General features: G+C 33.7%; 3 protein-coding genes and 1 long non-coding RNA gene across 4 annotated transcripts in view; 2 read left to right on the top strand and 2 right to left on the bottom strand.

The window, feature by feature from the left end:
• LOC148608944 (twitchin-like) overlaps nucleotides 1-5,373 on the bottom strand; it is a 98,066-nt gene extending 92,693 nt beyond the window's left edge. The window contains exon 1 of the mRNA XM_088596119.1: nucleotides 5,277-5,373. The gene's annotated coding sequence lies outside the window, so the exon portion shown is untranslated. The remainder of the gene's footprint in view (nucleotides 1-5,276) is intronic.
• Nucleotides 5,374-6,628: 1,255 nt separating this feature from the next.
• Nucleotides 6,629-9,796, top strand: LOC148608943 (uncharacterized). Its single transcript, XR_015914502.1, has 2 exons — nucleotides 6,629-7,108; nucleotides 8,712-9,796. It is a non-coding gene; the product is annotated as an uncharacterized LOC148608943 (long non-coding RNA).
• A 1,655-nt stretch (nucleotides 9,797-11,451) lies between these two features.
• Nucleotides 11,452-16,462, bottom strand: LOC148608942 (uncharacterized). Its single transcript, XM_088540878.1, has one exon. It carries the CDS (start codon nucleotides 15,939-15,941, stop codon nucleotides 14,676-14,678), a length of 1,266 nt encoding a protein of 421 aa, XP_088397004.1. The 5' UTR covers nucleotides 15,942-16,462; the 3' UTR covers nucleotides 11,452-14,675.
• Nucleotides 16,463-22,446: 5,984 nt separating this feature from the next.
• LOC148608941 (uncharacterized) lies at nucleotides 22,447-24,584 on the top strand. Its single transcript, XM_088541450.1, has one exon. It carries the CDS (start codon nucleotides 22,535-22,537, stop codon nucleotides 24,167-24,169), a length of 1,635 nt encoding a protein of 544 aa, XP_088397576.1. The 5' UTR covers nucleotides 22,447-22,534; the 3' UTR covers nucleotides 24,170-24,584.
• Nucleotides 24,585-25,682: the final 1,098 nt, after the last annotated feature.

The following is a 25,682-nucleotide window of genomic DNA, read 5'->3' as shown; positions in this document are numbered from 1 at the left end:
TCAGAGAACGCTATTTCCCTTTAACTCTCGATACTTATGGAATTTAGCGAGGAGTCTATGTAAGGAAGCACACTTAATTACATGAAGACTGATACAAGCATAAGACCAATTTATTATTTGTACAATTGCATCAATCGTTTACTAGCTCAAATAATGTGAAACAGAAAAAATCATTTTGTATTTGAATTCAAGCAAAATCATATGTAAAAATAAGTAAAAACTAGTGCAGAGCTACGGTGATGCCAAATGACATAGTAATAACATGCACAAAACGATCTTTTCAGTGGTCAGAACTATATGGAATTGATGGATCTGTTTGATTTCGATACTTGTACGGCTATGCTCTAAACTAAACACATTTTAAATGAATTGTTTCGCAGGGTAGTTTGACATGAGTACAGAGCACATTAAAACATGGTGTAGCTCTGAATTTGAATTGTGATTAAACGTTTGACATTGGATAATATTCTTGACTGAATCTTTATACTTTTATACACTATTTGATTTATTTTTCTTTTTTTTTCAAATTGTTCTTTATACAGTTACAATAAATCTAAGTTTTTTTTTTATTAATATCTTCCTTTTATGATACAATACATTGTTGAACAAAATTCATAGAAATCCATGTACATTTATTCAGGTTTTTGGTAAAATAAATCTTGGTACCATTACCATTTACTCAAGTTTTGTCTAGAAACCGAAATGATGACAGCTTTTATCCCTTTTCGGTAAAAGATCAAGGTTATACCCCCCAACCCCCACCCCCACCCCAAAAAAAAAAAAAAAAAAAATCATGCCCAGCCTGGCTATTGTGGTATAGGACCATTGGTACAATCTCCTCATTTCTTTTAACGTCGAATATCATGGGATACTGCCCATATCATTTGACAGTGTATATTTTGTTATTGAATATTGATTATTTAACGACCTTTATTTATCATAAAAAAGTTTGAACTGTCAAACTCAAAATTTGATATAATTTCTATTTAGAAGTTTCCTGTTTATAATCCACCTACAATAGGTCTTTAAAATGTATGGCCATGCATTTGACAAAATAATCTGATAGGTCCTTTACTGATGGAGTGTTTTACTTGAACATTCTGTCGTGAAATCTATCATCTCTAGTAAACAGTAGTACAATGGGAACCATTATTCAATAACACATAAAAATACATCAGATATTTATTACTAGTGTTACCTTTCATTCAAATGTATACAACTGTATAAAACTTAGAAATTCAGAATTGCTTAATCTTTCGCGATTGGACCGAAAAAAAATTACTATTTATTGAAACAATTCACAGACCATGTCAAACATATTCTTTGGTAGAAAAATGTACGAATACGGTGAAACGCAACAAATGCACCAGCGTTTAACCTAAATACAAAAATGTAACGCTAAAAGGTCTTCAACAAGTGTAAATACACATTTTAAATAAGCTACGAAAGGCCCCGACAGCAAAAGTACATGTAATAAAATCCACGGTAACAGAACTATGGGACTTCTTCACAATCTAAATAAAAAGGTTTTTAGGATCGATTTGGCACATTTCTTACTGATGAACAGTCTGATATTAGGATCAGAACTTACCAACGTCATTTTTTAAACAGTCGTATATAATTTACAATGTACCAGTGGGAAAAATCTTGTCGATAGATTCAACTTAAATTGGTCTCCCGTATCCTTTTGATTACGAAGGAAATATTCCATGACAACAAGAAAAAAAAAACAAAAACAAAAACAAAAACGTTATTGCTAAAGTCTTTTTTCAAACTTAGATCTAAGATTAAGTTAATAGACAAAAAGCCGTCATCCACCCATGCTTACTGTTTTATATGATAAATACTATCACAAAGATCATCTTTAGATTCTGGATTTTAGATGCTGGATTTGCCTGTGTTTACTTTCATCCTTTGATGATATAAATCTCTGGTAAATACACATTGATGCATACACTTCCGTGTAAACACTGTCTTTACCATGTAAATATTCGACGTTTAGATGACTGCGAGATTTGCAGGAGTAAAAACAAGATCTGATATCTTAATTCTGTGATATGGCAGTGGAATGTATGAAAAACCAGCACACATGTATGATTCTAAAACACATACAGTATGGAACGGAGGAGAACAAAATAAGAATAGGGCTCAGTTTCATAAATAGTCTCAAAATGAAAATTTCTCAAATCCTTCCTCACTGACTCAAAATTCGACCATGCAATCAAATCACTTGAAATTAAAGACTTGAGAAAAACTCAATGATTTGAGGAATTGAGATTTTTTAGTGAAACCCAAGCCAGATCATTTAAGGTTAAGTGTACTGTCACCAAAACAGAACAGACTAAATAACAAAGCAACTAGATAGTCATATTTCAACATAATAATGATGTATTGGAGTTTTTATTTCATTAATTGGCGAACTTGTAATATGTATGCACCAATCAAATACACGTACTTACTAATCAAATGAATGTAACCATTTCCTTCGCGTTGTCCGTTAAAGAATTAATGCAAGGTTTATGAATAGAAAAACACTGCTATTATGATAAGAAATTCATTGCAGTTTTAATTGATATCTACGAATGTACACTAAATCTTGATTTAAACTTGATGCTAAAAGGTATTTGTGTCATAAATAGAGGTGCAGAGAGTATACGACTTGACAGGCCAGGAACTACTACATGTACAATGTAATGTCCCGTAACTACTACATGCACAATGTACAGTCCAGTAACTACTACATGTACAATGTACTGTCCCGTAACTACTACATGTACAATGTACAGTCCAGTAACTACTTACATGTACAATGTACTGTCCCGTAACTACTACATGCACACTGTACAGTCCAGTAACTACTTACATGTACAATGTACAGTCCAGTAACTACTACATGTACAATGTACAGTCCGGTAACTACTACATGTGCAATGTACTGACCTGTAACTACAGTAACTACATGTACAGTGTACAGTCCGGTAACTACTACATGTACAATGTACAGTCCAGTAACTACTACATGTACAATTTACTGTCCCGTAACTACTACATGTACAATGTATTGTCCCGTAACTACAGTAACTACATGTACAATATACAGTCCGGTAACTACTACATGTACAATGTACAGTCCAGTAACTACTTACATGTACAATGTAATGTCCCGTAACTACTAAATGTACATTGTACAGTCCGGCAACTACTACATGTACAATGTATTGTCCAGTAACTTCTACATGTACAATGTACAGTATGGACCTAAATATGACCAAGTCTCGATATACTGAGATAACATACTTGGGGTCTCAAAATATTGGTTAATGATTGGGAATATGTTACAGGTCTGTCTAAATCGGTATCTATAAACTGACTAGCTACTTTTTGAACGTATTAAACCGAATTTTTGTTGAGGGGTAAAAGGGCAAACTAATAAATCAGTTACATTCCTTGATGTTAATTGGCGATAGAACGGCTTCACATTGCGATGTTTGACAGTTTTGTATCCTTTAAAAGTTTTTCTACCAAGGCTTCAGGAAGTTTTAAAGATTTATCAGTATGATTTCTGAAAACGTAAATTAGGAGCAGGCTCAGTTGATTGATCGATCTTTTTTTAATCAGAATAAATCTTATTCTACTGTAAACGTCTTACGCCCTTCACTGATTGGAAACAAATTGCTTAATACCAGATCTGTAAACGTATACGCAAACCAGAGTAAACAAATTAAGCTTTTTACAGGACAAGACAGATTGCATAAACGAATTAATGGGCGTTATTGCTTACCGTAGATCAAAACAATGTAATCAACGAGATTACTGCATACTAGCAGAATTCAGGAAGAACACAAAATCATGTGTTATGAGATAGTTATAACTTATTAATATATTAATTAAAAGTGATTTAAAAGAAAGATTCTTTAAAAAAAGTTTCCATACCGTCTTTGTAGATTGACTGACGGTCATGTCAATGACAAGGTTCAGTGTTATCTAAAATGTCTTAATTATTGGTAATGACATGACTTAGGATGAAAAAAAAAAAACAAAAAGAACTGAGATTGAGTTTGCCTCTAAGATCTCCCACTCGAGGGATAAGCCCAAAGCTGAATACAAATGCAAAATTGTCAAACTATAAACATTATGCGTTTTCTTAGCCAAGGTCAGCGTTTGATATATCTCATTCATTAACCTTGTAATACATGTTGATCACTGTTCAAGTCTTATGTATTTGCTTATTTAGTATTTATTCAGCAGTTTTGATACTAAGAAGCAGTTATTGATTCTAACATATATCATATCATTTGTATCTATGTAGCAGCAGATGACGGAACAGTGTAGTATTAACATTTATATACTCTTATAAAACGTTAGGTAACCAGCCTCCACATTACATTTGCATGATCATTATCTTGAATATATTTGGAAGTGTTATGTTCCCTGTGTATTGCTGTTATTGAAACTCTGTAAAACAGCTCACTTGTACAAACGTAACTTACAGTAAGAAAGTCAATTCAACTTATAAGTTTAAGGACTTAGATTTGACTTATGAGAATAAAACGATGATATACATTCATAGAAAGTGTGCATTATATATGCAATAGTAAAGGACACTTTTATTTAGATAATAAAGTCTATTGATACGTGGTCTTACTCCTACGTTTATCCTGAATTACTCTGATTTCGAAGTCTTAGCATCTACTTATTTGAAATCGTAAAAAGAAACATGTTCTTATTTAAACGATATAGTCAGGAAGTTTTTACGTAAACTAGATCTGGTTGGTTTATCATTCTAATACAATAGTTTGCTACCATAAATGGGTGTCATGCACCGGAAGTTCACAGGTGTCATGTTAAACGAACCAGATGACACATAAAACTACAAAGAAGTTTTGCTGCCATATATAAGTTTTATAAAACCCAAGCCTGAAATTTTTTTGATTTACATGTTGCACAACGCAGTCGATCATTTGAATGACACTTTAATTAATGAAAATGAAAGTGAAAGTATGTTACACGTTTCTTCAGTTTTGATGTTTCAAATGAGATATGATATAAACTAATAAAGTAATGTTACAGTTAATATCGTAGATTTACCGAGTCTGTGAACGAAACTAACACGCTGAATGTTTTTCCATCACCCGAAACACCTTATCTAACGGTAGCAGACGATACCGGCATTTCCTGTTTGAATTAAAACCCGTAGCAACCGTTTCATTAGGGGATTGTGATCCCCACAGGAGTCAAATTAAATTCAATAACAATTACTTTTCAAACTTACTTACCAATTTTAACTGTTCGATAATCCCATGCACTGAAAGGAACCTGGTTTTGTTTAACGAAGTCAGTGAGAGGTTTTCAACGACTGTCGGCCATAAGCCTAAAGAATAGGAGCAATCGCAAATATGCAAAACATCTAAGCAGTAAGGTAGAAACCTAATATCTCGGTTGAGCTTGCCATATTTGTAACAGCCGTCTCTCAAGATGAGGCTCACGATAGATGCGCCACTACCTGAATGATATCGTCCAAATGAGGAACAGGCGTTTATATGATTGAAGCAGTAATGAGTTGCTCCTCTCTCGACTGTTCGCTTGCTGGTGCTGTAGCGATCGTCTGCTAGAGAGATAAAACATAATTATATATTGTTCATACATCATACTGCATGGAATTTGACAGAAAATTATCACTGGGAAACATATTAGTTCGAACTTATCTTTTACTGTACAAGGACGAATCTAATTAAAAATTATCAAGGAATGACAGGATAAACTTGGGATGTTGTCCAAAAAAAAAAAAAAAAAAAAAAAAAAAACAATAGTGCCACAAAACCGATCTCCATAAAGACATGTATATTATCACCTACTAATCATTTTAGAATGTTATATAAATTCACCCCAGAATGCATTGAATTGAAAAAAAATATAACAATAGAAAATAAGATAAAACAGTAAGATATAACAGTAAACGTATGGATTTTTGCGGTTGCTAATTTTGCGGTTTAAAAAAATGCTTAACTCCTTTTAGTGTTAAGAATCAATTTTTGCGCTCTTCTGTCAACCGCGAAAATTTCGAATTTAAGTACCCCGCGAACACTAATACATTTACAATACTGGAAACAATTTTCCAGGAAAGCAGTGAGTCATTATGACGCGGGTTTTATATCTTCAATTGCTCATATAAAACATTAGGGAAAACTACCATAGTGAAAGAAATAACTAAATTACATCACCATCCGCTATAATTAGTACATTGATATTGTAGTTACCTTTGCCCACCCAGTATTTGGGCAATTATTATACATGTGCAAATATTGTTGAAATAACAACAGGATTGACGGTATCCCAATATAGAAATCTACAAAACTTGACTTTCTATACGCACTCTACGTACCCAAGAATGACATATACCATTCATTAATGTATTTATGTACATGTATCACATATGCGATAGTTATACTTGTGCTTACACCGATCAAACTGTCAGTTATCCGAGAATAAATCAGGCATTGTACCAACAGACATGCATAACAATTTATTCACTTCATGACGTGCACGTCATTACAATACCCATCAACCTATCCCCTATATCATATCATAATGAGTGTGTGTGTTTGTTTTTTTTTTGCTTGTATGAGAACGGAAAGTTTACATTAAAAGATTAAATAATCGGTTATAATTGGACTGTGACAGGGTATATTGTTGATATGTTTTATGTTTTTATTATTTTATTGCGTATTATCGCGGCACGTAATAGTCAGTATAATAACGGAGATAGATAGAAAGGACAGTACATATTCTTTATCATATTCATTGTGCTCAGCATTTCATTTGGTTTTGTCAGTTGATGCTTAATTCGTCGGGGTTGTAGTTTTACTACAAGTCCAGTTCTGTAATTTTAGATAGGTGTCACGCCTGGGTAATTTTTCTATGATGTTTTTGTTTGTCAGTTCTCATTTTAGCGGAGATTTGAAATAATTAATAGTGACTAGTTTGGACATTTGTAAAACTCAGACTAACATAAAATTATCATATGTTGTAATAGAATTTGTTAGTTACTTAGCACAGAGAAGTTTTAGAGCATAGTGCACTTTTGGAACTGGAACTGTTTCTTAACCTGGTTGGTATTCTACTTTATTTGAGGTGTGTGAATGCTATTGCTTTCTTTCTATAGGTGAGTATGTCCTTTGGCCTGTATGTTACGTTAGGAGAGAGGTAGTTTTTTGGTTCTGTGGATAATGATAGTATACATCTGTAGTTTGTGTGTAGAATGATAGGTTTTAGAGTGGTAGTGACCTTGATCTTTACAGTTATGGGTCTAAATATGTTAAAGAATAATCGAGGTAACCAAGAATATAGCGGTAATCAAAAGAATGTAATCCAGGTACAAAGACCAAAAATGGAAAACAGACATACACACCAAAGAACATAAAGTAACAAAAATCTTACATACAAAGTAACAAAAGCAAATGAGCAACTCGGACTCCACTAAAGCTGGGAGCATTGACCAGGTGCACCGGTAGGGTAAGCGTCCTCTGCTTCTCTAGAAACACCAACTGAGTTGCTCATAAAAAGTCAAGTCCGGGGGAGATAAACGAGGAAAGAAAAAAATATACGTTGAATAAATCGGTTTTCATGGCGCAGATGAATACACCATAACGATCCAAGAGTACATGATGACGACCAAAGAACCTCTGTAATGATGACTTCAATCTTGTAGCAACATAACCCTGTTCCAGAAGCCTATTTGTTAGAATTCTAGGGCTATACAAAAAAGTAAGCGTAGTTTCGGCAAGCTCTGGCATAACGTAATAGTTGTGATATGAACACCCCATACGCAGGTGCTGAAGGGATGTTGCCACAGATGAAAAGAAAGTTGACAATTCTGAATGAAAAGTCATCACGTTTGTCGTAAAGTTTGGTCAATAGTTTTCCTTTGCCATCGATTTCTAAGTGTAGTGTCAAGATATGAGGCTGACTTCACAATGTCTGTTATATCCTTTATCTCAAGTTCTTTGGGGTTGATGCGATGTATCGAATCCCCAAAATTAGGATTGTTTAATGATAATACGTCATTTATATAGCGGAAACTGAGATTAAAGGATCTAGCCAAACGATATTCTTTCTTTCGGATCAGATCAACTATAAAGTCAGCCTCATAAGAGTGACAGAATAGATCAGCAAGTAGAGGAGCACAATTTGTTCCCATTGGAAAAACGCGCTCACCACACTGGACAAATATGTTGTCGATTAAAAATTCCAGCATTTTGTTAACATCTTCCTCTGTTTATTTGGAAGATGATTTGGAATTATTTCTTACAAAGTATGAGGAATCTCTACCAAGAACTATGTATATGTATCTAGGTGTACCATCTTTTTTGGAAAAACAACGATGTATACAGTGTTGAAAAATCATAGGTTTTAATGCTATTATATTCTGATAATAGTCTTGAACTGATTGTCTCCAGAAGATCTTTCGAATTTTTCATGATACACATTGAATTAATACTAGTACGGGAGTAACAAGTGTTGTGGTAGGGCTGTAGACATTATCAAAGTCACATAATCGTAGTCAATTGCATTAATACTCTGATTTGCTACTCAGTATGTAATTCATATTGTCAGGTAGGTTATATTTTATCCATATATGACATTTATAAATAATAATTATTGGATCATATTTGTCTGTATCCCTTTTATTATGGTTATTACATTATTTTCAGAGTACCTTTATACTAGTACAAGGGATCCAAGAGTTTAGTGGAATTCAACCGATTTTAGAGCATATTGCTTTTGTGCCATTTCGGATGTTGAAAGTAAGCCAAAATCAGTGACATAGAATACTCGATGATTAGCCACTTTGAATACTTCAATTTTTCCATATATGTTTACTTCCGGTTCCTACAATTTCTGCTTTTTTGGTTGACTCTGTAAAACCACATCTGAGAAAGGAAATAATAGCGGGACATTGTTTCCAACTGTCAACTAATTAAATAATTTTTTGACATCCTTTAATCACAATATGAAGTGAATAGTGATTTTTTGGGTTTAATTGATTCTTCAGAACCAAAATACCCTATGTCACCAGTTTATGTTAGTTATATCAATTAAAATCTGTTTCAAAGCCAAAATCAATGACAGAGAATATTTGATGATTAGCGACTTTGAAGACTTCAGTCTTTGATTTTTTTCTATCGGTTACTGCTAGTTTATATAACATTTCTGTCCCCGAATACTCCAACGAAAGCTAAAACGTTGCAGCTTGACTAAATTTTAAATATGATGTTTGTAAATTCCGTAACGTCGTTTTTTATTCATCAATAGACATATTTCTTCTTATGCTTATTGATTTTTGTATATCACTTTATACGCTGTAAGAGAGCTTGTCTGTGTTATACTACTTTTGATATTGTGACACTTCTTATATATAAATATTACCACATAACTGAACATGAAATGAAAATAACGATATAAACTAAGAGAGCAGGTTGTATGACTGGGGAAAGTTAGACAATGTTTTCCGACGCGATGTTGATTAGTTCATAAAAGATTTTCCGCCACGATGAATATACAGTGTATATTACATTTCCTACTTGTCATAAAAAGTGTTCATATGAATGTCAGAAGATGACTGTGATCTTCCGACTTCCGTCCATGAATTGGATTCCAAAACTCCAAATAAAACAGACACAAAAACGCTTGATAGCTTTCTAAAATGTGAATCCTGAAAAAAATATAAAGAGCTCCTGGAAACCCTGAATGCTAGATTATTATCAGAATATATGCCATAAAAACTATGATTTCTCAACTCTCTTTTCTTTTATTCCTATGCTCATTTGAAATCCAAAGCCAAAAGCATTACTCATCGTAATTACTCTTAGAAAAAATGAAACACCTAGATACAAATACGTAGTACTTGGCTGAGATTCTTCACACTTATTTAAAAAATCCAAAATCATATTGAATAAAATCACTGTAACAAAAAGCGTTTATTTGATATAAGGGAGATAATTCAAAATCAACAAATCAACACCTATTCTAATCATACTATCTAGCACTATGTTTTTCTCTGTACTTGATAGAAATAATATAAAGAATTAAAAAAAGTACAGAGAAAAACGTACTTTTGCTCACTATCCACCTGCGGTACGACATAGTTAACAACGTGAATTAATACACCTGTAGTAAGTCAGATAATTCAATACATTCTCTACCAACAACGCAGACACGTAAGTGCTTTCAAAATTGAATGACAGTCTGAAATAAGTCTGCTTTGGTATGTCAAACAAAATTTCATCGAAAAATCATAAACATTTTTAGTTTACGGAACTCGATATTGCATTCGTTCTTGAAAACCATATTTTCGAAGAAATCTAAGACAAAGAGTTCATTGTTTTCACTTCCATTTTGACGTCTTGACCAACTTTTTATACAGTCATTGTTTTTAAATATTCTTGCAGTACTGATTTCCCCTGAATTCTAGGATACGATCACTTCTGTTGAATTCTTATTAAAATATTTTGTCTTTGAAATACATTTACCAAATTTGTCAGTGTTTCATCAAAGAATTTTTGAAATATTCGCCAATGAATCTTCCACTTTTTTATGCCCTAATACTTCCTTCTAGATCATGACGGCAATTTATTTCAAACAATGTCCTCAGATGTATCGACAATGACTGAATTGGTACATGTATTTTGCAGAATGGAATGTTCTTTTCGGGTATATTTGCATGGGAAATTGTGACTGGTGTGCCTTCTAAAAACTGATACATTTGAATATGAATTCCAAAACAAAATAACAAATCAAAACAAAACAAAAAACAAAATAAAAAACAACAACAAACAAAACAAAAACAAGCAAAACAAAACAACAGTTAATCAATTAAACAAAAAATTGATGATGTTTTGAAAATCCATCGTCTATAATATTCTGTCATAAACAGCCCATTTTTCAATAAGATCTGGATTTCAGGCAGCGTATGATACATATTTTTTTGTTATAACCGTGGTTCAAAAGTCTGTCTCTCAGACATCGACAGCGCATTTCAAAAAGTCAGCATTCTTTAACAACAGAGAAATATAAACACTATATGGTAAAGAACCTGGTATATTAATACATATGAAAGGGTAATATATATTTTTAAAATCAAATCGTCTCGTTTGTCATATACTTTGTACTGTGATGACCACTGTCGTCGAATTCGATGTGAATGTCTATAAATAGCGCGATGAAGCCGTTTCAGTGACTCTGTGTTTTCTAGCATAGTGGATAAATGAACGGAAGCTGTTCTCCAAATTTAGAATTTTTAATGAAGAGAACGTCGTCAGTATATCGATATGTGAAATTAAAGGATTTATCTTCTTTAACCGTTTTGTCTTTCACAAGATTTTTAATATACAATGTAATTCGCTTTATATGAATATAGAAATAGGTCGACTAGGAGGGGTTCACAAATACCAGTAGTGTCCATTGGAGTGCCGGGAATTTGCTAAAATAGTGTCCCTCCAAAAATAACAAATATGTTGTCAAGGGGTAATCTAGCATTTGTTCACCTGCTATTGATATATCAGCTTTTGTCTTTTTGTTTTGTAGTCGTAAAACAAGTGGAATTTTAATCTTAAACAACACATTTGTATGGATATCTTTTTTTGCAGATTCAGTCCTATAAAACGTGAAATCTAACTGAAGACATCATGTCTCATTTGTGAGATAGAAACTTCATATCGATCATTAAAATTACAATGACGACAGCTAACCGGCTGTAGAGATCATATCAACAAAGGCTAAACACACCCTCGACTAAGAAGTGTATTTGACAGCAACTATCCAAGCTTTCTAACTAAGTCAATTTACAAATCAAAAGGGAAACAGTAAAAGATCAAATATGAAATGCTATATGATTTCTATCATATTGACCAGTATATTTTAAATTAAGTGATCAGGCATATTAAAAATAATTCATGGCACCTTTTTGGATTTCGAAACCTCACAAACATACGAGAACTTTCTTAGACTTGAGTAATCGTTCATGTATTGGTGGCACCAAAGCCTGAAATTATGATAAATTAATGTAAAACGCATCGAATACGCGCGGACTATGACTGACATTGTAAAAACAAATAAATACTGTATTTAAATTTTCACTAAGTTTTAATGCAACAAATGTCAATGCAGAGCACATTTATAGAAAATATTCTGACGAAGTCATTTTGTTTCTATCTACTGTAAGTAGGGCGAATGAAGATAAACAATGAAAAACTTATTTGTATATAGATGTCATGTTTATATGTTACGCATCGACACAGTTTTGACACCACCCTGAGGACATTACCAGTGTTACCCGTTTTGAACTGAGAACGAGTTTTTTTCTACCGGAAATACTTGATTTTTAAGAATTTGTCATTATATTTGTATTTCAAATGAAATAAAAAGACTCTAACTATGCATTCACTTGATTTAATGATATTTATGTTTAATTTAGCATTAGGCACATTATTATATAATAATAAACAAGATGGGAATATACTTAAGAATTAAATGTTTCTTTTATGTTTCATCGGCGGGTACTAGTGTTGACCGTAGGATGTGCGACCGGTTGACGCTATTACAAGCTCATGACACATTATTTATTCAATATAATTATTACGTTTCATATGGTTCCCTGTTTTTTTTTATTTCTATAATATTTCAGATATACATGTACATAGAAAATAGGCTATACACAGTGATCAATAAAAATAGTTCACGTAATTGTTGGCGTTGTCTATTGTTCGAAGATGTGTTTCATCGACCCATTGAACATCACGGATGAAGCCAATTATCCAGTTTGATTGGCGTATTTTAATGATATGCACAATAAATGTAATTATATGGAGATGACAATAACATGAATTCACAAAATTCAACACTTCATCAAAAAAATATTTCAGCAGAAAGTAATTTTGTTGACGAAATTTAATACTGAAGTTTAAAGATGGCTTGTTAAAAAGGGGGCATGTCACCAAGACGAGCACACTGAGGATAAGAATATTTCAAGGCTAGGAATATGACGGTTGACTTCATTTTACCTACTACATTTCTCAAAGATAAGCCTGGGGAGCCTGTTTTAACTTCATTACTATTATCATCATGCAATTAGTTTAACCATGAATGTATAAGCGGATAACATATTTGTCCAGTGTGGTGGACGCGTTTTTTAAACAAACGGTCGGCATTCCAATGGAAATATATTGTGCTACTCTACTTGCTGGCCTATTCCTTCACTCTTATTATGCTTACTTCATAACTGATCTGATGCGAGAGAAAGGAACATCATTCAGCTAGCTCATTTAATCTCAGTTTCCGATATATAGATGACGTATTATCGTTAAACAATCACAGTTTCGGGGATTTTATACATCGCATCTACCACTTAGAACTTGAAATAAAAAATACTACAGACACTGCCACCCTCATATCTTGACCTACACGTAGAGGTTGAAAGTAAAGGAAAACCACTGACCATAAACTATACGACAAATGCAATGACTTTTCATTCCCTATTGTCAACTTTCCTTTGATCTGTGTATGGAGTTTAAAAATCACAACTCATGCGTTATGCCAGAGCTTGCTGTAACTACATATACGTCATTTTTTTTATCTCGCTAAACTTCTTGTAGTTAGGATTCTGGAACAGGGTTACAAAAAAAGTCATCACTACAGACGTTTTATGGTGTTCATCATGAATTCGTTGATCGTCACAGTGTATCTTTCTTTACCACGAAAACGGATTTGTTCAACGTGTCATAGTTTTCCTTCCCTCTTTCGTCTATTCTGGATTTTAGTGTTTATAGAAAAGCAGAGGACGCTTACCCTACCGGTGCACATGGTCCATGCTCCCAGTTTTTAGTGAAGATCCGAGTTGCTCATTTACTTTTATTACTTTATATGTATTACTTTGGCTATTTTATGTTCTTTGTTCTGTGTGTTTGTTTTCCATGACAGATCTTTGTCCCTGGATTACATTCTTTTGATTTCCGCTAGAATCTTCCCTTGATTACTCTTTTATGATAATTTTTATTATCTTAATGCAGTTTTGCATATTTCGGGTAATTTTCCACAATTTCCACATTATTTACAATGTTTGCTATTTTGATACTTTGTTGAAATGAATGATTTCGCCATATATTGTAAATGGTATTTGAAGTCAACTCATTCTGACTCGTGTCGGGTATCTGTATTATTGTTGCCAGAGTAATACCGGATTATACTCAAATGCAATATGACGAGTGCTGTTGGCGGAGCAGGGCATGTTTTCAGAGCACCTGATGTTACTTCCGGTTTTTTTGTGCGAGTTCATATTTCTAGTGATTTAGTGTTTTGTGTGACGTCTTGTTTATTTCTATTCATTTTTATATGTACTTTTTTTTATTCGGTTCGCTATATTGTGTATGTAGATCGTCCCTGTTTCCTGTGTCCACGCTCAGGCCATGAATTTGGGCTTTTGCCGTACTTAGTACTTGTACCCCACTGCTGACGCTTCGATATATTTTTTGCCGATATTCCAATTTCTATAATAAAGATCAGAATACCCTTACATTTTTTTTCATTGAAAGGACAGTTATTTTATACCTTTACGCAGCAGTCAGTTGTCTTTAAATCTTGTTTTTGTCAAGGTCTTATTTAAAAATTGTCGCCACATACTGTCATTTATTGAAACCACTTACAATTCTGGCATTCCATTTTAGGGTAAGAACTTGAACCCTTTCTTCAGCCTCGCGTAATTCTTGTACCAAATTATTTTCCTTAGCAAGTTGCAGACCGATTCGTGCAGTGTCTAAAGCAATATTCATTTCCCCACGCCTATAATGGAGATCAGATTTTACTAACATGTAAGTAGTATTTTCCACGGCAGGAAGCACTCCCATTTGTTCTATATCTTTTATGCTATCCGCCGCTTCATTTAGATCACGCATAGGAACATGATTTCTTTCAAAATTGTCGCCACAAAGAAGATTCATTTTTGCTATCATTGCCAATGCAAAACACTTACTACTCGTAGTTTTACCTTTTTCATTTTCATCACGACAAAACCATATTAATGACTCCTTAGCCATATTCAAAGCTTCAGCAAATTGCCCCTTAGAATTATACGAACGGGCATAATCGAAATAGTAGTAGCCAATGTATTTTGAAGAACATATTTTGTGCCCTTTCATTTTTAACAAATACTCTTCTCCTTCATTTAATAATTTTTGTAAATCATCAAAGTTACCAGTTTTTAGTAATAGCCAAGTCGTGTATGTAAACAGTTTACAAAGAAGGCGATGTTTGCAGCAAGTACGTCTTATTACTCGAGCTGCATCTTTAAGGTAATTTAAGGACAGTTCGTTGTGTTCTGAGTACAAGCTATCACAACCCAACATACAATTAAAAATGCATTCTTCTTCGGCTGAACCACAACTTCTTTTCATATATGTAGATTTTCGTTCGCTTACTTCCAGGCTAAGTTTATCCTCAAAAGCAATCATCTTTTTGTCAGTGGTTTCCTGGCTGTCTTCGAGACAGTCAATAAGCATTATAAGATATTTAGGAAGATCAAAGTCCGTCTTTGCAACGTCCTCCGGGCATTTAACAAATATGGAAAATCCTAGAAACAATGTTTGAACTTTTGAATTTATGGAAACAATTTCAAACATTGGAAATTGAAACGATTTGTTGTATATTTTGTTCAATAACGTGATTCCATGGGTCATTTTTAAACACATGAAGTATGACATTTGATTAATGAGTTGTGTCCCTCCAATAACCAGACCAATGACATAAAGCTTGCCACTAATTTCCATTAATAAAGCACGTCCACTATCGCCTTCTTCTGTTTTACTTGATGTGAAAAGAATAATATGATCAGACTTTTCTCCGAGTGTCTTACAAATTTTACTCGAAGCAATACACCCATCTATCCTAATCATAATTTTCCTGCCATACTTGTCTTATTGAATTCGCCACATAAACACGTCTTTTCCATATATATATTCTTCGACATTGTGGTTGAGTTGATATGTCTGACACTGTTGTCTATTGTAATCAAAGTGAAGCATATCACAATGGTTTCGCATGTCGGGATTTACTTTGAATACATCAATGTCGTTGTATATATCGAAACCATCATCTCGTTTTAGTGTCTCACCAAAGTTTGTAAACTTCCTTTCTCGACACAAGCAATATATGATTCCGTCTGAGGCCGTCTGAGTTACATGTCGACATGTTAGACCATAAATAGCTCCACTTTCATCCTGTACGTATCCACCCAGTGCTCCACGCCGAAATTTATTATTGGAACTAAACCAAAGTATCTCTGCCATAATTATATATTGGAATTATAAGCATAATTCAATATTTATAACTAACTGATTTGACTCTAAGACAATAAATATATGAACATTTGCAATTACATAACCAAACCCAGACTAATAACGACATAATTGTTATTTCATTCCGATATTGGATTTTAATACAGAGAAGATATTTGATACACGTATAAACCATTATTTTTGTCATTGTGCAAGCTTTTTTATAGATTATTTAAATACCTTATACTATTGTTAAAATTGCATTTGCTTTGACAAATATTCAATGCTATATTTTATTTCCATTATGCGGCTGAGTTATCGATTTTTTAATGCCGGAAGTAGATGACGAAGGTAGATCTTAGATCACATGTACTGGTAGTTTCGTTTTTGCGGAAAGTTGTCATAGAAATCAAGGGAACCAAGGTTATAGCGGTAATCAAAAGAATGCAATCAGGGACAAAGACCAGACATGGAAAACAGACATACACAACAAAGAATATAAAGTAACCAAAATCATACATACAAAGTAACAAAAGCAAATGAGCAACTCGTACTCCACTAAAAACTGGGAGCATGGACCATGTGCACCGGGTAAGCGTCCTTCCTCTGCTTTTCCAGAAACACTCACTGAGTTGCTCATAAAAAGTCAAGTCCGGGGTAGGTAAACGAGGAAAGGAAAACTATGACCCGTTGAATAAATCAGTTTTCATGGTGCAGATGGATACACCATGACGATCCACGAGTTCATGATGACGACCATAAAACTTTTTTAGTGGTGACTTCAATCTTGTAGCAACTTAACCCTGTTCCAGAAGCCTATTTGTTTGAGTCTAGCGCGATAAAAAAAGTCTGCGTAGTTTCGGCATAACGTATGAGTTGTGATATGAAAACTCCATACGCAGGTGTAGAAGGGATGTTGCCACAGATGAGAGGTCATCACGTTTGTCGTAAATTTTAGTCAATATTTTTCCTTTACCATCGATTTCTAAGTGTAGGTCAAGATATGAGGCTGATTTCACAGTAGTGTTCAAGTAATGAATAATCCGCCGACATACCGTGTGTAAAAAAAGCCTGTATGATATGTATTTTCCGGTACAAAGAGATTTATTTACCTTTTAGCGATGGTATTTCATCTGAGTATGAGACTAATATCGCAGTCTTTAACGATTCACCAGAGATTTTGAATGATGATAGAAACACTGAACGTAGCTTAAATGTGTCCACTTTGTCCATCCAAGATTGTTGGAATACAAATAAAAAGCAAAACAAAACACAAACGCCAAAGCCGACCACATCCATATGTGCCTAACAAGGCGATCAATCCAAGGCTACTCTGCAAACCACAAGTATCAATACAAGCAACGTTTCATAGCTGGATCTGCAAAATGTACCACCAAAACTTTTAACTTCTATACTCACAACTGTCAAAGAGGGTCTACAGTTCTACCACAATACTTGTTACTCCCGTAGTAGTATTAATTCAATGTGGTTTCAGAAAAATTCGAAAGATCTTTTGGAGACAATCAGTTCAAGACTATTTTCTGAATATAATAGCATTAAAACTTATGATTTTTGAACACTGTATATTTCTATTCCCCATACTCAGTTAAACTCCTGACTTAAAAACATCCAAAAAAGATGGTACACCTAGATACAAATATATAGTTCTTGGTAGAGATTCCTCATACTTTGTAAGAAATAATTCCAAATCATCTTCCAAATATACAGAGGAAGATGTTTACAAAATGCTGGAATTTTTAATCGACAACATATTTGTCCAGTGTGGTGGAGGTGTTTTTCAGCAAACGGTCGGCATTCCGATGGGAACAAATTGTGCTCCTTTACTTACTGACACTTTCCTTCACTCTTATGAGGCTGACTTTATAGCTGATCTGATCCGAAAGAAAGAATATCTTTTAGCTAGGTCCTTTAATCTCAGTTTCTGCTATATAGAGTACATATTAAACACTTCTAATTTCGGGGATTTGATACATCGCATCTACCACAAAAGAACTTGAGATAAAGGATACTACAGGCACTGTGAAGTCCGTCTCATATCTTTTAGAAATCGATGGCAAAGGAAAACTATTGACCAAACTTTACGACAAACGTGATGACTTTTCATTCAGAATTGTCAAATTTCCTTTCATCTGTGGCAACATCCTTCTACACCTGCGTATGGAGTGTTCATATCACAAATCATACGTTATGTCGAAACTATGCAGACGTTTTGTATCGCGCTAGAACTCTAATAAATAGGCTTCTGGAACAGGGTTATGTTGCTACAAAATTGAAGTCACCACTACAAAAGTTTTATGGTCGTCATCATGAACTCGTGGATCGTCATGGTGTATCCAAGTGCACCATGAAAACTGATTTATTCAAAGGGGCATAGTTTCCCTTTCCTCGTTTGTCTACCCCGGACTTTTTATGAGCAACTCAGTGAGTGTTTCTAGAAAAACAGAGGACGCTTACTTCGGTGCAATTCTAAATAAAAAGTCATTGCGTTTGTCGTAAAGTTTTGTCAGTAGTTTTCCTTTGCCGTCGATTTCACAGTGTCTGTAGTATCCCTTATCTCAAGTTCTTTGGGGTTTGTTTGTTTGTTTGTTTGTTGGGGTTTAACGTCCGAGCAGCAATATTTCAGCTATATTCAGACGATGAACATGAAATTGATAAATGAACATGAAATGATGATGAAATGAAAGAGGGATGGGACACAAGGACAATGGGGTCGACAAATTTTGATTGCCACTGGAAATAGGGAGAGGTGGGTAGGGTCGGGCAATTTAGCCTCCTGTGGCGGAGCCCTATGGTTCCTACTCCGGGAGAATACCACAGTAGGGTTCTTTAACATGCGAGGAACGAAGCATCTTTCCCAACACGGGAAGTTCTTTGGGGTAGATGCGATGTAGCAGATTCCCAAAATTGAATAAATGACATTGTATGCAAAAATATTACAGACAAAGTAACACTGATCACATTCCCGGTTAACGTTATTTCTTCAAATGTTGACGTTGCTAGATAGTATATTTACTTCCTACTGGAATCTGTAAGAATCGGGCAAAATTGCAACAACAAAAAAAATGAGTCATGCTAAAAAAAAACCATACGAATTTGACAACGTGGGCATTTAATGGTCTGTTAAACACGAATAGACTGAAAAAATGACTGCTATTTCTTCAAATATCATTTTGAATAAGATTTCATGGAAATACCTGTTGTTTTTTTCACCAGGATTCATCCATTACCTGTTAAGGTGCAAAACTTCTACAAGGGGGCCTCTGTTCAACTTACTTTAATATTAATAATAGTTTAAAGAATGTATTATTTCGGAAAATAAACTATATACCGTGTTAAACATTTTATAAGACTGAACAACCAGTTAAAAGTCCCCAGGTTAAATTACCTTATGTAGAGATTCAATAGTATTAATGTTAAACCTATTAATAATGTCCTATTTATAGATCAAAAAGGTTTAAACATGGGAATCAACCCAACTATACTGAATTATTGAAATAAAAACAAAGAATTCCATTTAATAAGATTGTGTCACAAGATAAATCGTGGCTACGAACATCATATATATGTTAACATAAGCATATCAAACAAAAAGTTAACACAGGCTTTTAAAAAATACTAGTATGTCAATTGTTTGTTAAACAATTGAAAGGTCTTTCCCTTGAAAACTTTCGCTTTGTAATATACACATTAAAACATCTACAACAGTTTGACTTTTTGCACTTGGTGACCTTGTCAAATGCAATTGTCGATGTCCCCATCATGATTTTTGTAATGTCAATTCGACGACCTTTCGTTAGATTTACAACAACCCTACTTTTAGTGAACTTTAGAATTTTGCACTTATAAACCCCAACTGGGTTCTTTTTCTTTATAAATAAATTGAAATTTGAGATGTACCTTTAATTCGATATGCGACAATCTAATTATATAAACAACTTAAGTTTTGCACTCATTGACCTCACCCAAGTCATTTATTTCGAGACAAAACATAGATATTTCGGATGTTCGCTTTTAGGCCTTTCATTTGATATGCAAGAACCTTACCCTCCAAGAACTTTAAATTTGTGCACTTAATGACCCTACTATTTGAACATGTATTACTTATCATGGATGAAACTTCTGATTTTTGAAATGTGCTCATTTAGACCTTCAAAATGATATATCACATGACCCCCTTCGACAAAGTTGAAAAAAATGATGCAATATCAAATCTATGAATAGGTATTGATGAAATATATCAAACCATTGGAAAATATGAAAATTTTAAATTGTTGTAGTATCATTGGTTTTTCATATTGGTTCTTGGTATTTTGTAAAACAGTTGTACTTGTGCAGATCTTTCATTCTGTGGAATGACCATTTGTGTATCTGCTGTGGATTTTAAAATATATACCCCCCTCATAAAACTTAAAATTTCAATAGATCCAAAACTAGACAAGATATGTCAAATCTGAAAACTGTGTGATAATTTGCAGAACATATATAACAAAATTACAAAATAATGTGGGCAATTTTGGAGCTCATTTTGAGCCCAATGATTATTAAAATATGATGCAATAACAACCTCCAGAACCGGAAATTGAAGAGACATGAAACTGCCACCATACATCTTAGAATTACATGACCTTAAAAAAACATACAAGGTCAAGGTCATACGTTTATGTCAAGGTAACAAACCGGATTCTGCAAAACATTTAAATTGTCATAACTTTTGAACAGACGGTCTGACAGTTGTAAATGTTGTTTCAAAATGTAGGGCTTATCGAGAGGGGCATTTCATACGCATATGTATGCACTTATCTCTTATTGTTTTCTCAATATCAAGGCCTGTAGTTTGCAATGAGAAGGCTTTCTAGCACTCTATGAATTTTGACCTTGGATGCAAATGAAACGTCACATGGACCAAAGATCATTGATGAAGGTCCCATGTTTCTACAAATTCAGGTTCTCGAAATATAAATTTGAAAAAAACTTAAGTATGATATTTCAAGGGATATAACTCCTGTATGGTTTGATAATAAAATACATGTTTATGTTTATTCATTAGTGGTGTTCATTATCTTGTGTATATGAAATAGTTTTTAGATTGATTTCATCTATTATGGTTTTCAAGATATGAGAGATTGAAATAAATTGTTTTAAGGGGACATAATTCTTCAAGATGATAATGAAATCCTTAGCAGGTTCATTTGCTAATAGAACATGCTGTCATCTACATGTTCACCAAGTATGATAATGATATCCTGAAAAATGAGTTCGGGGGACCTATTAATCATATTGATAAGACGCTAATAAACGGGAGATAACGTCTACAATGGATAATAAAATTCTTCATGGGATTATCCTGTAAAAGTGCTATGAAAGGTCTATCGATGGTCCAAATTTTGTAATGATATATTGAATGATGACGCAACAGGGCCGCGCCAAAGAAAATATTGAAAGGGAAAAAAAACTACCACTCTGTGACCTTTGACCTTGAGTGCAAATGAAAGGTCACATGTACCAAAGATCATTGACAAAGGCCCCACGTCTTTGTTTATTAATTAGGTCTGCTTATGTGCATGAAACCGTTTCCACAATTATTCTATCTCTTATGGTTTTTAAGATATGAGCGATTAAAAGAAACTGTTTTAAATGGACATAACTCTTAAAGATGGTAATGAAATTCTTGGCAGGGTCATTTCCTAATTGAACCTAATGACATCTACATGTTCACCAAATATGGTCATGATATCCTGAAAAATGAGTTCGGGGGACCACGTTGAAAAACAAAACGCCAATAAAAGGGAGATGATTTCTACAATGGATAATGGAATTCTTCACAGGCTCATCTGGTAAAAGTCCTTAATGAGCTCTATCGATGGTCCAAATTTGGTAATGATATCTTGAAAGATGAATAGTAGAGAGCATGTCAAAGAAAATTTTGCAAATAACGGAAGAATAAAAAAAAATTGAAAAACAATAATGTCTTTCCCTGGTAGCGAAAGCCCTTAATGATATTATCTTTTGATAGCTTTTAAATAAAAGGGTATTTGATCCCAGTTTTAGTGCAGAATATTTTCTATAAATAATTTAGGGCAAGGGACTTTCCGTAAATGATAACACTAAATGTAATGTTATCCGGAAGTACATTACATATTTATATATTACATAATAGGATAAACAATACTGATAATTTGGAGTAAGTATAAATGTCGGAAATACGCTCAGTGGATACCAGATCTAATTGGCATTATGGAACGTTAGGTTGCTTTCTTCAAGATGAAAATGGATCTTTTTACGGAGTAACATGTCGTCATGTGACTCTGTCTGCTTCTGATGGTGTCATTTATATCTCAAATGGAACTATTGGTTTCTCGTCATTTGGGAAAGCTTTGGAAAGACATGATGAATTCGACATATACAAAGATATCGATGTTTTTGAAGTAGACTTTGAAAAGCGCAGTGTCTGTGATTTTTTTCCAATGAACAAATTCGGACAGCGTTGCCAGTTTAACGAATGTAGTGCAGATTTATCAACTGGAGCAGACGTTTTTATGTGGAGGAAATATTCAACAAACAACGAAACTAGAAGTATGAAATGCATTTTTGGAAAAATTCTTCCGAGATATAAATATGAAAGTGTTTTTAGAGAATCCGAAAATGTGTTCCTCTTTTCATCGGAGGAAGTCGTTGAGGGGGATAGTGGAAATGCCCTTTTAATGGAAAAAGGTGAGAACGTATGTATCGTAGGGTTTGTCTTAGGTGGGAAATTCGAATTTGAAAATAAAAAATACAACATGTTCCTTGAATTTAAGCATGGGATGAAGATCCTGAGTGATATATATCAGAAGTCGTTCATTATACCCAGTTTTGAATTAAGCGAACAAAAATATCTTGAATTGAACATTAAACCAGGTTTTGTGATATGGGTTAAGTCACCAGAAAATGTTGCAAAAACGGACTTTGATTTGTTTAATCACGTGATGCTTTTGATTGACTGCTTTAACAATCAATTCTGTCCGAACATTACCCGGTTAGAAAACTCATTTGAAGAACAACTCAGCAAACATGTTAATGCTAGAAATGAAAATATACATAAAATACAACGTGGGACAGATGATGAAAACTGTTTTCTGGAATGCATGAGAGGTTGTGATTACATGTACTCTGGAAAAATACAGTTATCTCAGATCCACTTGAAGGAAGCAGTTAGAATTTTGCCGAAGACTTCATGTCGTAACCGACTTCTGTGCAAGCTTATTACCTATTCAACATGGTTATTACTAGAGCTGGATAAATTAAATGAAATGCAAAAACTGTTAGAGGACGGGGTCACGTATCTATTGAAAATGAAAGAATGCAATTCATGTCCACTGAAGTCCATCGGATATCATTACTTTGATTATGCAAGATTTTTTAATGCCAAGCATAAATATGATAAGGCTTTGGAGATGGCTAAGACATCCTTAGAGTATTTTCAAAACGACGAAGAACATAGAGGAAAAGCAAGCCACGGAAAATACTTTGCTCTGGCGATGATAGCAAGAATGAATTTATTATGCGGTGTAAACTTTGAGACAAGACATTTGCCTATGCGCGATTTACAGGAAGCCGAAGAAAGTGTACGTGATATAGAGCGTATGGGCGTATTGCCCGCAGTCGAACGAACATCATTTTTATTGCTGAAAGCGGATTTACTGTACAGAAAGGGAGAGATTGAGAATGCAATGGCACTTTCTAAAGATTGTTATCAAGATGCAGCAAAAAATAAATTAACGCAAGAAATGAAAGGGGCTGTGGCTAGATTAAAAGAACTTGTCCGAATTTGTAAAAGAGAAAAATAGCATTCTCCATAATAGTTTATCCTGGTAAAAGTTCAAACCTTGTTACCTTTAAACGGCGAATCAAACTATGTTGGTTTTTGTTTTCTAAATATGTTTTTCTATCGTTGGTTATGTGCGTACCAATATGGATCTTGGAAGATGAAGTGTCACCGATTCAGTATAGATATTTTTAGAACATAGTTTATCTTGTAGTATATTGGTTGAAAAAAATGAAATTATTAAGCATTACTGAACATGAAGTATAGTTCATTAAAATACTTTAGTTTTATTTTATTTAAAGAAATATAACATTATTATAACTAGAAGTTTATTGATAACGTATCATAACATGTTTAGATATGTTTTTGATGATTTATTTGTAAAGATATGGTTGTCTTTCTTACACTTAACATATAACATAGAAGTTTTATTTTCAGTTAAGTTACTTATATCGATGCTATTGGACAAAAGACTAATATCAGTAAGAAATAAAATAAACAATACCAAGAATACTCAATGATAAAAAAATCAAAAAGACATAATTATAAATGAATTCTCCAAAGTATGGTTTTCGAGTTCGATTTCGCTCTCTCGAACGAAATCGCAGTCCAAACCCTGGCTTAGAATGATGTTATTACATCTAATGATGTGATAGATATTCTACGACTCACAGAAGCTACAATGAATTTAATATAAATGATTTTCAGTCTGTCTGATATATAATAAATTTAAACATCTGACAACAACAATGACTTCTCTGCTAAACACATTTTTTTACATATATACTGAATATGAAAACAACTTTATAAACATACTGGTTCAACATTCCCCTATTAAAACATAAAAAAAGTAAAAACATTGACATGTATGAATTACGAAATGTTGTCTGTAAAATACATGCTGTACAGACAATTCACTAAGTATCAGAAACAACGAAACTATTTCACTAAACTCAAAAAGATATCCATGAAACACTAATTTTGAATGCTGTACAGTTAATGGTAAAAAACACGAATATATTTGGTCAGTTGTAAAACCATCATGTCATCTACGATGTAAAATTTCAATTTTGTCGAAGATAATTATTAATACGATGAATATTAAGAAGACAAATAGAATAGGTGGAATACTAGCTAAGGCATTTAACAACTATAACTCAGTCATTGTGCCATAATAACATCTCTGATAAATAAGACTATAGAAAGAGTAATCAAGGGAACCAAGGTTATAGCGGTAATCAAAAGAATGTAATCCAGGAACAAAGACCAGACATGGAAAATAGACATATACAACAAAGAACATAAAGTAACTAAAATCATACATACAAAGTAACAAAAGCAAATGAGCAACTCGGACTCCACTAAAAACTGGGAACATGGACCAGGTGCACTGGTAGGATAAGCGTCCTCTGCTTTTCTAGAAACACCCGGCGAGTTGCTCATAAAAAGTCAAGTCCGGGGTAGACAAACGAGGAAAGGAAAACTATGACCCGTTGAATAAATCAGTTTTCATGGTGCTGATGGATATACCGTAA

Source organism: Perna viridis, chromosome 8 (genome assembly GCF_037379345.1).
Source record: "Perna viridis isolate PV_CMFRI_1.1 ecotype Kerala chromosome 8, ASM3737934v1, whole genome shotgun sequence".
NCBI lineage: Eukaryota > Metazoa > Mollusca > Bivalvia > Mytilida > Mytilidae > Perna > Perna viridis.
The sequence above is the reverse complement of the archived record's forward strand: the minus strand, read 5'-3'. Positions and strand labels throughout refer to the sequence as shown.

Excerpts from the sequence above, each read along its gene's own strand:
- LOC148608942 (XM_088540878.1), bottom strand. The coding sequence starts at position 15,941 with ATGATTAGGATAGATGGGTGTATTGCTTCGAGTAAAATTTGTAAGACA.
- LOC148608941 (XM_088541450.1), top strand. The coding sequence starts at position 22,535 with ATGTCGGAAATACGCTCAGTGGATACCAGATCTAATTGGCATTATGGA.